The sequence below is a fragment of the Geotrypetes seraphini genome, chromosome 1 (genome assembly GCF_902459505.1).
Source record: "Geotrypetes seraphini chromosome 1, aGeoSer1.1, whole genome shotgun sequence".
In the NCBI taxonomy this organism is placed as follows: Eukaryota; Metazoa; Chordata; class Amphibia; order Gymnophiona; family Dermophiidae; genus Geotrypetes; species Geotrypetes seraphini.
In genome coordinates this window covers 254031269-254045105 of record NC_047084.1, presented here as the reverse complement: position 1 = coordinate 254045105, position 13837 = coordinate 254031269, and the positions used below count along the sequence as shown (strand labels likewise).

The window sequence follows — 13837 nt, the reverse complement described above, 5'->3', positions numbered from 1 at the left end:
CTGCTCTCTGCCGACTTCTCCTGCATTTCTGCCCCAACTCGCCTGCCCTTCCCCGCAGTGCGAGCCCATGGTTTTAACTCGCGGGTTAAAACTACGGGCTTGCGAAGTAACAATCAGATAAGTAAAAAATAAAAATAAAAAAGCTCTGCCGGGCACGAAAGGCCAGCGCATGCGCAGACCATCAACAGTCAAGGAAGATGATCTGCGCATGTTCAAGGATTGCTCTCCAGTGATCTGTGCGGACGGTGGGGGCACGTGCCAACGATCGCTTCCATTTGCATGTAGGCCTTTAGTGAATTTGTCGGCCTGCCTGCAATTGCCCATGGATCGGACACGGATCTCCAGGTTAGTGAATCTAGCCCAAAGTTATAATAAATGACAGCTGATGAAGACCAATGTGAGCCATCCAATTTACCTAGGAAAGTTGTCAGGGTTTTACATGCCGCTCAATGCAAGTTACCTTCTATGCCAGGGGTGCCCACACTTTTTTGGCTTGCAAGCTACTTTTAAAACGACCAAGTCAAAATGATCTACCAACAATAAAATGTTAAAAAAACACAAAGGATGATATTTTTGGATGAGAATGGGTATAAAGAGAGATGGCTTAGCGGTCTTGAAAAACTCCTCAACTTTAGGAAAGCAATAAAAACATACCTCTTCACCTAATTCCCCTGCCCATGACCAAAGGATTACAAAGAAATGTACATTGGTACTTGATCCCCAGTATGTGTCACATTTGGATTAAAACTTGTATTGTAAAATTTGCACTGAATCTATGGGATCCTTTTACAAAGATAGCAGTTTAACACGCGGAATACAGACAGCTTTAAAAGTGCATTGCCACTTTAAGAACTTGAGAAAGTTTGCGAACTGCCCATATCTCGCATGCGCAAGTACCTTTCTGCTCGATGCAGGCTTGCGGCTCCTCACTTCTTAGTTTTCCTTGGCGCTAAGAAGTCATGTCTGAACATTGTTCAGATTTTTGCCGTTTGCCTTCCCACTCACGCATTATTTTTTCTTTTATTCTTAACTTATTTTTTAAGCTTTCTGAAAATCTAGATACACTACATCAACTGGCTCACCTGTATCCACATGTTTATTCACACCTTCAAAGAAGTCAAACAAATTGGTGAGGCAAGATCTCCCTCGGCTGAACCCATCTCATTAAATCATGTTTGTGTACGTGTTCCACAATTTTATTTTTTATAATTGTTTCCACCATTTTGCCTGCCACTGAGGTCAGGCTTACTGATCTGTAATTCCCTGAATCTCCTCTGGAACCCTTTTTAAAAATTGGCAAAACATTGGCTACCCTCCAATCTTCAGGTACTATAGATAATTTTAGGGACAGGTTACAGATCACTAACAGCAAGTCAGCAATTTCATGTTGTAGTTCTTTTAGTACCCTTAGATTTATACCATCCAGTCACTTTTTAACTTGTCGATTTCTAGATTCAGATCTAGAGGAAGGCTGCTAAAATGATCAGTGGTCTTCATTATAAGGCATGTGGGAAAAGACTTAAAGATCTCAATATGTATACTTTGGAGGAAAGGCAGAAGAGGGAAGATATGATAAGAGAGGCATAAATGCACATGAGGCAAGTCTCTTTCATTTAAAAGGAATCTCCAGAATGAGAGGGCATAGGATTGTGTTAAGAGGTGATAGGCTGAGGAGTAATCTAAGAAAATACTTCTTTACAGAAAGGATAGTAGATGCATGGGATAGTCTCCCAGTAGAGGTGGTGGAGACAGACTGTGTCTGAATTCAAGAAAACGTGGGAGAGGCATGGATCTCTTAGGGAGAGGAGGAGACAGTAGATGCTGGGGATGGGCCGACTGGATGGGCCATTTGGCTTTTATCTGCCATCATGTTTCTACTTTTCTAATAAAGGCTGGTTGCCTTGTTAACATTTGTATTACATTTGTATTTTATTAAAATCAATAAAAATCTTTGAACTAGAAAGGTTGGATTAATGTATTTTCAAAGGTCATGCTAAATGTGGTCTTACTAAATGTATAAACAATTGCAAAGTATTTTGAAACTGTTAGGGTCCCATTTTTCCAGATACACTGTAGATATCAAAAATTCATGATGCATATAGAATCAAGCTGAAATAAGATTAATATTTAAATATTCAATGTTAATTTTACATAGATTAAGAAAAGAAGAATTGGATCTTATACTGACTGGACATCTCCAGGAAAACATAGAAATGGACATGTTTTTGACGTTCCACAGCCAGGTAAAATTGTTAGCTAGTGTATGAATTACATTAATTTTTTTATGAGCATTTTTATTTATTTATTTAATTCGATTTCTAACCCGTCCTCCCAGTAACTCAGAATGGCCTACAAGCAAACATTCACAGTGGAATATATTTGGACAGTACAAAGACTATGCAGTAGTTTAAGTACAAGGACTATACAGCAATTTAATTACAGGTTAAGAATGGAGAAGAGATGGTAGAAGGAAGGGGGAATTTAAGAGGGGGAAGGGGTAGATTGCAGTTGTAATTTTAGTTGAAGAGGAGGGTCTTTACTGCTTTCCAGAAGGTCATCAATGAGTTCTGTAATCTGATTTGCGGGGGGAGTTGGTTCCAGAGTTGGGGGTTGAAGTGGCTGTAGGAGCGTTTGGAGCATTTACCTCGCCAGTCCACGGTAGAAACCTCCACCACCATTTAATAAAAGGATCCCTTAATGGCATCATACTATAAGTTTCCTGTGCAATGTCTAACCAGTCAGTATATCTTAGTCTCCAGTAGATGGTCAATGAATGTCCTGTGCAGTCTCATTTGGTCTGGTAGGCATTATCTAGGGGAGCCCTATATCTTAAATTGGAATGTTCCCTCTAAAGCAGTGTTCTTTATTGCAAGGCCTGAGGGCCAGTCATGACCCCTTCAATCCAAAGTATGGCCCTTTTACTCTTTCTCAAGAGTCACAGCAAAACAAAAAACAAAATCCAAACAAACTGTAGCTCAAAGTCAGAAGACCAAAACAAAAGAAAAAACTGCAGATACGATGTACAAGGTATTAAAAACTGATCTTTATTAAGAATGATTAAATGTAGCATTCAAAAATGAGTAAAAATATAAAAATTATGGTTCTCGGGTGTGAATCCGTGGGACCCGACACAGTCCGTGTTCCGGAAAACACTCCTTCCTCGGGGGTCCAAATGTGTATACAAAGACCCAAAGAACCTGATAAAACAATTGAAGCCTGGAAAGGCGTGTGAAATCTCTAATCCAGCAGCAGCTAAAAGTGCTTGCAGGCAGTAAAATCAAAAGAGTCATAGCAACATCTTTCAAATCAGTGAGTTGTCCTCTGGATGGTTGCACCAATTCCACACTCCAATCCTTTTACTTCTGAAGATTACCCATCCCTCAGCATAAACCAGCACAAAAGGTCCCAATTCCCTCCTACTTTTCCAATCAGGGTGAGAGGAAAACAAAAATGAGCAGTCCATCAAATAAATAGTCTATGACTTAATAATTCTCATGAAGATTGAGAAAAGTTCTCTTGAAACTGCAATGCTTTGCTAGTACTCTTATATCAAAGTAACTAGTTGGATGATTATGCAAACTAGTCTCTAGATTTAGTTTGCAAGTTCACCCCAAGACAAACGGAGTTTGACCAGAACAAGGCTAGACACTTATACAGATGAAAACTGGTACTTGGGTTATAAGAACACACTTGATCATCCAAGCATGGAGCCCAAAGGGAGAGATTCACCACCCTCACAGAATAGTTGAAAGGTTCTCCTCCCCAATCTCCCTTTAATAATAATAATATTATTAATAATAATAATAACAGTTTATATAACGCAGTACCGTGAAGTTCTACGGTTTACAAAAGATTAAGCAAAGGTACAAATCTTTGGATCTTTCATCTTTGGAAGATGACTCCTAGATTATGGATCAATTTCCATGTCCCATTCCTGGCTCTCTCCCTTCCCTTAGATAAGCTTATTTTCACACTCTGGTTTATGGTTTAATTTTAGTTAATATACTGCCCATCCTTAGGCAATTACAGAGCGGTTCACAAAATTATAATTAAAATAGAAAGGAACTCCAAATCCATAAAAGAAAGAAGGGATAGTAAAGAGAGGAAAGAAATATAAATTTAGCAAATAAAAAAAAAGTATATAAAACATTTTGCGGATTACCTCACTAGTAAACCCTCACAACACCAGAATCATCTAACTGAATAGAAAAAGCTTTCTGAAAAAAAATGTCTTCAAGAGAGTTCTAAATTTCAATTAGTGGGTTCGAGACACACTATCCACCCTTTTACTAAACCGTGATAATGGCTTTTAGCACAGGGAGCCACGCTGAATGCTCTGCGCTGCTCCAGCTGCTTATAGAGTTCCTATGAGCTATCGCGGTTTTGTAAAAGGGATATATTTGGAAGAGAATTCCAAAGAGATAGTGAAATACAAAAAAAGCTCTCATTCTAGTTAATTCATAATGGACTGAATGAACAGAGAGGGACTTTGAAGACACTGATCATTCAAAGAGCTTAAAAGTCTTGGTGGACAATAAGAAATAATAATCTGGACTATTGCTAATGCAATGAATTGTTTTAAAAGTCAAAATAAGAATTTTAAATTGAATGTAAAAAGAAATTGGAAGCCAATGATGCCGAAGAAATAAAGGAGTAAGATGATCAAAACGAGAAGCATTAGAAAGAAGATGAATAGCTGTATTTTGAATAGTTTGCAGTCTGTGAATCTGTTTCTGAGGAAGACCTGCGCAAATACTATTAAAATAGTCCAATTTTGACAAAATAAGCAAATAAATAATAATCTTTTGTGAATCTAAATCAAGAAATGAACGAATTGAACAAAATTGTCTTAAAGAAAAAACCCCCAAGATTTAACCACAGCTGAACTATGATGTTCAAAAGACAATTGCTGATCTAGGATTACATCTGCATGCACTTCATGGTTTCTACCTTTGGCCCTTGGGGTTCCTTGGGATAGTTACACCTAAAGTGGGGGGCCCTACATTCCTTGGGCTAGTGGACTTTTGGAAACCTTAATGGCCCAAGGGTAGTGTATGGGATGTGAGCTTGGGGATTTGAGGGGGGCCCATGAGGTCTCTAGTAAAGAGGTTTTCTGCACTTTTTATGGGTACCCCCACCTCCTTCATCACAATAGTCTCCTGTCACCTTTTCTTCAGAATTGCTGGTGGTATACCTCCCTAATAGTTATTCTGTCATATATATATATATATATATATATATATATATATATATATATATATATATATATATATATATATATATATATATTAGGTGTCAGTGAGTTTAAGCTATGTACTCAGAGTCACCTCAAGGGATTTGGTGCCTTCAGCCAACTGTTGCACTGGCACATCCTCCCCTGCAACTCTCTTGCAGCCACCCTGACAACATTAGTTCCCAAACATCCAGCTTCCCCCACTGCACCTACATGCCTTTGAGTCAGCCTCGCCCCCTCTTGATTTACTCCGGGATCCCAGCTACGCTTACTCCTGTCCCAGTAGCTGCCTTTTTCAAAAAAGTGCTGCTGTCTTTTAGCGATAGTAATATAACATAAATCTTTATTTAAATATCGCGAAAGCCTTTTGGTTCGAGGCGGTTTGTAGGAAAATAGATGAGAGTCAGTGAAAATACAACAATCGAGAGGGTAATGAAAAAATGTATAGAACACAAGGAGGGAGGTTAAAGGCACACATGCATACAGCCTTTAAAACTGACGTGTAGCATGTGCACCTACATAACAAAAGGAGAGTTTCCATATTGGTACATACTGAAGGTCTATCAAGCCCAGTATCCTGTCTCTTAACAGTGAACAGCCCAGGTCACAAGTATCTGGCATGATCCCAAGGAGTAAGACAGATTTTAATCTGCTTATCCTAGGAATAAGCAGTGGATTTTCCCAAGTCTGCCTTAATAAAAGCTTATATACTTTTCTTTCAGGAAATTATCCAAACCTTTTTTAAACCTTTGCTAAACTTAACTGCTTTCCCCACATTCTCTGGCAATGAATGCCAGAGTTTAATTACATGTTGAATGAAGAAATATTTTCTCAGTTTTTTGTTTTTTTATTATTTACTACTCAGCGGTTTCTTTTTTTCCCCTAAGATATTTTATTGAGTTTTCAGTAAAGTATTTTTCATTGCATGCCCCTAGTCCTATTATTTTTGAAGGAGTAAACAAGCCATTCCACTCCACTCAGTATTTTATAGACTTCTATCAGATAATCTCACCTGAGCTGTCTCTTCTTCAGGCTGAAGAGCCATAGCTGCTTTAGCCTTTCCTCATAGGGAAGTTGTTCCATTCCCTTTATCATTTTTAAAGCCCTTCTCTGTACCTTTTCTGCTATATCCTTTTTGAAATGCAATGACCAGAATTGCACACAGTACTCAAAGTGTGGCCACACTATGGAGTGATACAAAGGCATTATAACATTTTCATCTTTGTTTTCCATTCCTTTCCTGATAATTCCTAACATTCGATTTGCTTTCTTAGCCACTGCTGCACACTGAGCAGAGGGTTTAAACATATTGACAATGACACCTAGAACCTTTTCCTGGACGGTTACTCCTAATGTGGAACCTTGTATCATGTAGCTATAGTTTGGATTCCCCTTTTCCACATGCATCACTTTGCATTTGCTCACATTAAACGTCAGCTGCCATTTTGATGCCAGTCTCCCAGTCTTGCAAATATGTGCCACAGATTATGCACCCTTTTATAAAATAAGGGGCTCTTAATCGAAAGTTAAATATGTCTAAAAAATCTGTCCAAGTTGGCACTTTGATGATCTAAAAGATAGGTGGTCCAAGTACCGATAATCAAAATGACTTATTAGATGTATCCAGGGACTTTTTAGGCTCTGAATTCCACTGTGCGCCCAGAGCTGAAAGGGGCTTTTCTGGAGGCGTGGTTAGGGTGGGATGTAGGCCGACTTAGACTTAGTCGTCCTGCAGGGGTGTACAAAGACAAAGATGTGTATTTTATGCCAGTATATGCTCAAAGGTTTGATGAGATTGCCTAGATGGAACGTATACGCTGTGAGTTACACGATGTAAAGAACAACTGCAGAGTTAGAGTAACGATCCCCCCTCCCCCCTCCTGTGTTCACTGTCCCCGTCGCGCCCTCAAAAATTTTAGAATAAAAACGTATATACCTGCCTCCAGAACATCAGCACTTGGCATAGGAAGGCCTAGTAGAGCTGTACAGAGGTGGCTTAAGTAGTCTGGGGGATGGGCTAATGAACCATAGAGAGGAGGACCCAGGCCCATAAGCCATTCTAGCCACTACATTCATGGTGCAACATGGTCCCCCCCAAAAAAAAACACAGAACCGTACTTTACTGCCATATAGGTGCAACTTGCAGCCATAAGGGCTATTGGAGTTGTAGACAGGTGGGTATAGTGGGTTTTGGAGGTGTTTTGCGGCCTAACCATGACCTTTAAAGGAGTTCTGGTGAGATGTTTATGTGGCACCCTTTTTGTGAAGTTCACAGCAGTGCCTTGTAAGGTACCCCACTGCTCTATTGCCATGTCTGGATGACCAGTCCATCACAATGCTGGCCCCTCCCATGTCCAAAAGGTCTTATTCTGGGTCTTTGGGACTTGGATGAATTTTTGGTCAAGAAAATGGTATAAAGATAAACATACTGGCGGTCAGGATGATCAAATGCATGGACGTACAGATAGACGATTTAAAAAATAAATTTGGATGTACTTTTCAAGAAGATGATTTGGGGGGGAAAAAAAATTGGGGATGTACTTTTTGAGAATAGGCATTTTGCCGCTGCCGACTTTGAGCGACTAGCGCCCTACGTCCAAATCGGACTTAGACGTTTCTTTTGATTATGCCCCTCTAAAAGTAGAACCTTGTAACTAGTGGTCATTTCACCATGAGGGCTATTTTCTGAAAGGGCATCTATTTATGAAAGGCAGCATGTGCCTTTATAAAATAAGACTCCCAGACCCATAAGCAAATGTTGACACACAAATTTGTATTTGTTCTCTAAAAGATATAAATGTATGCCTTTTATAAATGTGAGCTTTACAATTCCATCTCCGTTCTTCCCAAACTAGCACTGGGAATGCTTACAATCGGATCACTTTTAAGTAGGACTATGTTTTCTATACAGCTGATTTTTAACCTAAGTGGTTTCACAGTTTTATTAAATCCCTATTCTGCACATAAATCAGGTTTAACAAATGGGAAAAGTTTTATTATAAATTATGCTCCCTCCCCCCCACACACACACACATGAAAGAATAGCTTACCCTCTTTCTTGAAGCTACTCAGGTATCATACATTAGAAATATGTTTTTGTTATAACATATCTGGTCCTTGGCCTTAAGTGTCCAACGTTTTACCTACTGCATCAAACATATCTTCATTATAACCAGCTTTCTACAGTGGGTTTTTTAAAAATTTTTGTTACTGTATTAATAATTGCTGCTCATAAATTTACATGTGCAGAGGAGCTTTAGCTTGTGTAATTTATTCTATAGGATCTCCGACTGGCAGCTCATTTAACCAGACAAGCTATGGCACCAGCAAGAGCTCTGCATAGACTCTTAAACTTACTGCTGCCTACAAGTTCAACATTCGAGATTCTTTCTATTCTGGATTCAATCAGCTTTAAATATGCAGATGGGGTTGTTAAAACTGACAACAATGGTGAGGAAGCTGACAGCTGTAAAAAGAGGTAAGCATGTCTATTTTCTACTAGAAAAGTCCAATTTCAGGGTATTACTTTAGATAAAAAATTACATATTCAGTGGGTAGGTAGAAATGCTGTCAATACTCACGTCATTCTAAAAACATGAATTCGTTTTCCCTCAGTTTGTTTTGCCATTCAGAGGAGGAAACTATGGCTGTTGCTTTCAAACAGCTGTCTTCTTGATTGATTGCACTTAGACTAGGTTGAAATGGCTAAACAACAATCAATTAAGTGATATCATTAGTTTTGATGGGGGTTGTGTTTTTTTTATGGGGAGGGAGTAGCTTTAAACATTTCTTTAATCTTGCTGGCCTTTATTGTATTTCAGAAGTAATATTCCCTCTGCAAGAAACTCCCAAACTCCTATATTTCCTGGCTGTCCAATTAGATTGTAAACTCTTCTGAGCAGGGAATGTCTATTGCTTGTTGATTGTACAGTGCTGCAAACGCTTTGCAACGCTATAGAAATGATAAATAGTAGTGGTAATATATGGAGCAGATTTTCAAAGCAACCATCTAACAGTGGGGTTAGCTAGATTCTGCAGATGAACATATTCCCTTTCAGAGTGACTAAATTTAGCCACTGTCAAAATCAGCATTGTTGCGGACAGAGTTAGGGCAGTGGGCTAATGTTAGCTAGTATTAACCAGCCACTTATCCCCTTATCCCAGAGCACAGCAGTAGAGGGCTTAAAAATAATCTACCTGCTAGATTTAAACTTATTTCAGTGATGTCAGCCTTTCTCTGACTGACAACCACTCTCTCACTTCATCCAAAGCTTGAATTGGCAGGAAACCAAACCCCCACAGAGCAGCTATCCTCTATCCCAGTGTTTTTCAACCTTATTACACCTATGGACCAGCAGAAATAAAATAATTATTCTATGGAACGGTATCGGTCCGTGGACCAGCGGTTGAACAACACTGGGCTAAGTTGTGGGCCAGGCCCCGCCCATCTTTACCCAATCTCTACCCCAGCCCCCGCCCCCATAATAGTATTAATTGCACCTTGCACGTCCCATGCGTCATCTGGAAGCCTTCCCTCTGACGTTGCAACGTCAGAGAGAAGGCTTCCGGTTCAGACACAGGATGCCCGTAGGAGCCACTGCCCGTGGCTTTCTGCACTCAGTTAGGAAGAGGGAGCTGGCTCGAAGATAACATCGCATCGATCGCACTGTGGACCAGCGGTTGAAGAACACTTTTTGGGCCTGATCATGTGCTGGCCCTGTGGACCGGCAGGAAATTTCTGTGGACCGGCACTGGTCCATGGACCGGTGGTTGAAGAACACTGCTCTATCCCACCTTGAAAACCCTGATAACAAAACCCTGAAAACCCATTGGGCATAGATACCTCTAGCTGCCAGAGCCACAGTAATGAAACAAATCCCTTCATCCCTTCCCTTCCCCACCCCCAATCCCCACCTCCACCAGACACAGGTACACATAATGAAACACTCCTTCTGGACCTCAATTTCTCTCTCCCACCCTAGCCTATCTGCTCAGCCCTTCCTTGAGGTATCAAAAGATATGTTTACCTCGTCTCTGCTTCAGCTTGGAGATCTGAATGCCACTGGCTGTACATTTTTCATTAACCAGGTCCCTCAAGGGTGCATACATGGCTGGATTGCAATGATGAGATATTGTAACTCTGCCATTTATGTAATCCCCTTAAGACAGTTCTATGGTGCGAAATGCAGCTTGTGTTACAGTTTTTTCTTTTTCTCGCTCTCTCTCTTTGAAAAGATAAGTGCTCTTCAGTGTATTTGATATGGCTGGACTTTTTAAAATGATAATTATAAATGGAGAGTGGATGTTTTATATTCTCTTAATTGTTGAGAGGATGTGATGATAGTAAGCTGAGAAAATTAGTTAAAGCTGATTTGACTTTACTGAATATTCATGCGGATTTGTACATGACAGAGTGTCTCTTGCTGTTTAAGCTTTCTCACTTTTATTTAATTTAGAATAGATACAGTTATTTAGAATTTATCATTCATTTTTGGAGCAGAAAGCCCCTGCTATACTTTGGTACTATCCTGTTCCAAGGAGAAAATATTTAGGCATCATAGATCTTTGGCTCCAGAAGCCAAAGTTTTCTTTGGTATATCCTATGTAAATCAATCCCATGACCCTGTTTATATGTCAGAAAATTCAAGTATCAAAAAAGATTGCTCTTTTGATTTTTTTTTTTTTTTTGCTATTTCCACTATAACCAGTAAACAAACCCTCTCTTAAGGATCTCTCCTTTCTTGATTTTTCTTCAAAAGATAACTAAGGCTGTGTTGAACCCAAAGTATATCTATCTATATACTTATATATAGTGGAACCTTGGTTTACGAGCATAATTTGTTCCAGAAGCATGCTCATAAACCAAATTAGTCGTATATCAAAGTGAGTTTCCTCATAGGAAATAAGGCCCAGACAAGAGGCAGGAACTTCTTTCACCGGCACGTCCTGTGGGCTGCGTGCCGGTGCCAGATGGGGGTAAGGCTGAATGCTGTTAGGGCAGGAGATGCCAGTTCATGTGGGGGGGCATTCGCAAGCAGGGGGGAGTGATGCTGGTTCTGTGGGGAGGGGGTGCTCGCTAATCGAGTCAACGCTCGGTTTGCAAGACAAGATTTGCGAGAATGTTTTGCTCGTCATGCAAAACACTCGCAAACCGCGTTATTCGCAAACCGAGGTTTGACTGTATTTTATTTGTCTGTGTGTGTGTGTGTTTGAGATCAAAAACTACCCCATAAAGGGTACAATCCTATAATCTAGGTGCCTGTGTTATGTCTCTTGCAGTGGCATAGTAAAGGGAGGGGACGGACCGCAAGGGGTGCCGTCTTGAGGGAAAGTTGCCGACATCTCTCTGCCCTCCCCCCCGCCATGCCACACTCTCTTCCTCCCCCTGTACCCCTTTAAATCTTCACCAGCATGAGCAACTTCTCCGGTCTGCTGCTCGCACCAGCCTGGCTCCCCTCTGAAATCATTTTCTGGTCAAGGGGGGCCAGGAAGTGACCTCCGAGGAAAAGCCAACATCAGCGGGAGTGGCAGCCAGAGAAGCTGCTCGGGCTGGTGAAGATTTAAAGAGGTATGGGGGAAGGGAGGGCGCCATCACCCTCGCCCCAGGCGCCTCCTACCCTCGCTATGCCACTGCGTTCGTGCTTAAATGCTTAGAATGATAGCATTTACCTTTTGAAAGTATTGGCAAAATACCTATGCACTAGATTGCAAATACCCACTTAACCTACCTAGTGAATATTTGAAAGTGGATCAATACAAGGGGAGTATAGAGGTGGATCAGTTTTTTACTGCATCAAGTTTTAGAAAGACTAGGGGACACTCGATGAATTTACAGAATAATACTTTTAAAACCAATAGAAGGAAATATTTTTTCACTCAGAGAATAGGTAAGCTCTGGGATGTGTTGCCAGAGAATGTGGTAAGAGCGGTTAATGAAGCTGGTTTTAAAAAAGATTTGGACAAGTTCCTGGAGGAAAAGTCCACAAACTGCTGTTGAGACAGACATGGGAAAAGCCACTGCTTGCCCTGGATTGGTGGCATGGAATGCTGCTACTATTTGGGTTTTTGCCAGCTACTTGTGACCTGGATTGGCCTTCCTGAAGACAAGACAGGACCTTTGGTCTGACCCATAAAGGCTATTTTTATGTTCTTATACACATGGATAGGACATGGGTAGGACTCCCATGTACACAGGTAATTTACAGAATACTGCTTTATGGCTGGTATAACTGTGGATGGTGAAAGCAGTTAGCTGACAGGGTTTAAAAACCCCCAGAGACCCAGTGTTGTAATATTACAACATCACATTTAAGGCTACAAAATAAACCCTCCCCCATTTTTTTCTTTTTAAAACTTCATGTACATTACTAATAGAACCTATTGTTCAGTTCTGCAACACCATTGGATGGTTGAATGTGTAAATAGGTCTGTTTATCTGGCCATGAAGTCATACAACCCTGTTGCCTGCTTTGGAGTATATCATCTTGTTGTTTTGGATGGGATACATCAGGACTAAAGTAAGTAAAAAGCTTGAAATATTTTTTTATGTGATCATTAATATGTGTAGATCATGCAGATTTTATGACATCATTGAATATACTGATTTTAAGAGATTTAGAGCTGGTTATTTCTATGTTGTAATTTTACAACAGTGGGTCAAAGTGATAGCAAGGTTTTGTCTGCACTCCCCTGAGACCCAGTGTTGTAATATTACAACATCACATTTAAGGCTACAAAATAAACCCTCCCCCATTTTTTTTCTTTTTAAAACTTCATGTACATTACTAATAGAACCTATTGTTCAGTTCTGCAACACCATTGGATGGTTGAATGTGTAAATAGGTCTGTTTATCTGGCCATGAAGTCATACAACCCTGTTGCCTGCTTTGGAGTATATCATCTTGTTGTTTTGGACGGGATACATCAGGACTAAAGTAAGTAAAAAGCTTGAAATATTTTTTTATGTGATCATTAATATGTGTAGATCATGCAGATTTTATGACATCATTGAATATACTGATTTTAAGAGATTTAGAGCTGGTTATTTCTATGTTGTAATTTTACAACAGTGGGTCAAAGTGATAGCAAGGTTTTGTCTGCACTTTAAACTTGAGAAGGTGATAAATCTCCAGGAGGTGAGGATTAAAGTGTTTGCATGTCTAATTGAACAATAGGTCTACTTGATAGAAGTTGTGGAATATGGAGTTATCGGTGAAGTGGACAAGGAAAATAAATTACCCGATGACCACCTAACTTCTGATGTTCAAATCATCCCAACAGAGGCAGAGCATCCTGATGCCAAGACTGGGCCCCGTGACAGATATCGATGGCTGAAAAAGAATTTCATCTCTCCCAGTACTGATTTTTCTGGTCAGGATGTCAGTAATGATGTCCATTCCCTCTGCACACCACTGGAGTACTTTCAGAAGTTTGTGACAGAAGATATGATCAACGCTCTGGCAGATAACACAAATCAGTACAGTTTTCAGAAGAAAGGATCATCTATAAACACAAACACAAAGGAAATAGAGCAGATGATTGGCATGTATCTGAAGATGGGTCTTGTCCAAATGCCTGGAGTCCGTATGTACTGGGAAGCAGACA

At 40.1% G+C, this 13837-nt stretch overlaps 1 protein-coding gene across 8 annotated transcripts in view; it reads left to right on the top strand.

Moving 5' to 3' along the window:
- EVC2 (EvC ciliary complex subunit 2) overlaps nucleotides 1-13837 on the top strand; it is a 235272-nt gene that overhangs the window by 205734 nt on the left and 15701 nt on the right. For all 8 annotated transcript variants that reach the window (XM_033949419.1, XM_033949454.1, XM_033949436.1 and 5 more), the window contains 2 exons: nucleotides 2156-2243; nucleotides 8515-8711. In XM_033949419.1, the coding sequence (XP_033805310.1) occupies nucleotides 2156-2243; nucleotides 8515-8711 (285 nt within the window). The remainder of the gene's footprint in view (nucleotides 1-2155; nucleotides 2244-8514; nucleotides 8712-13837) is intronic.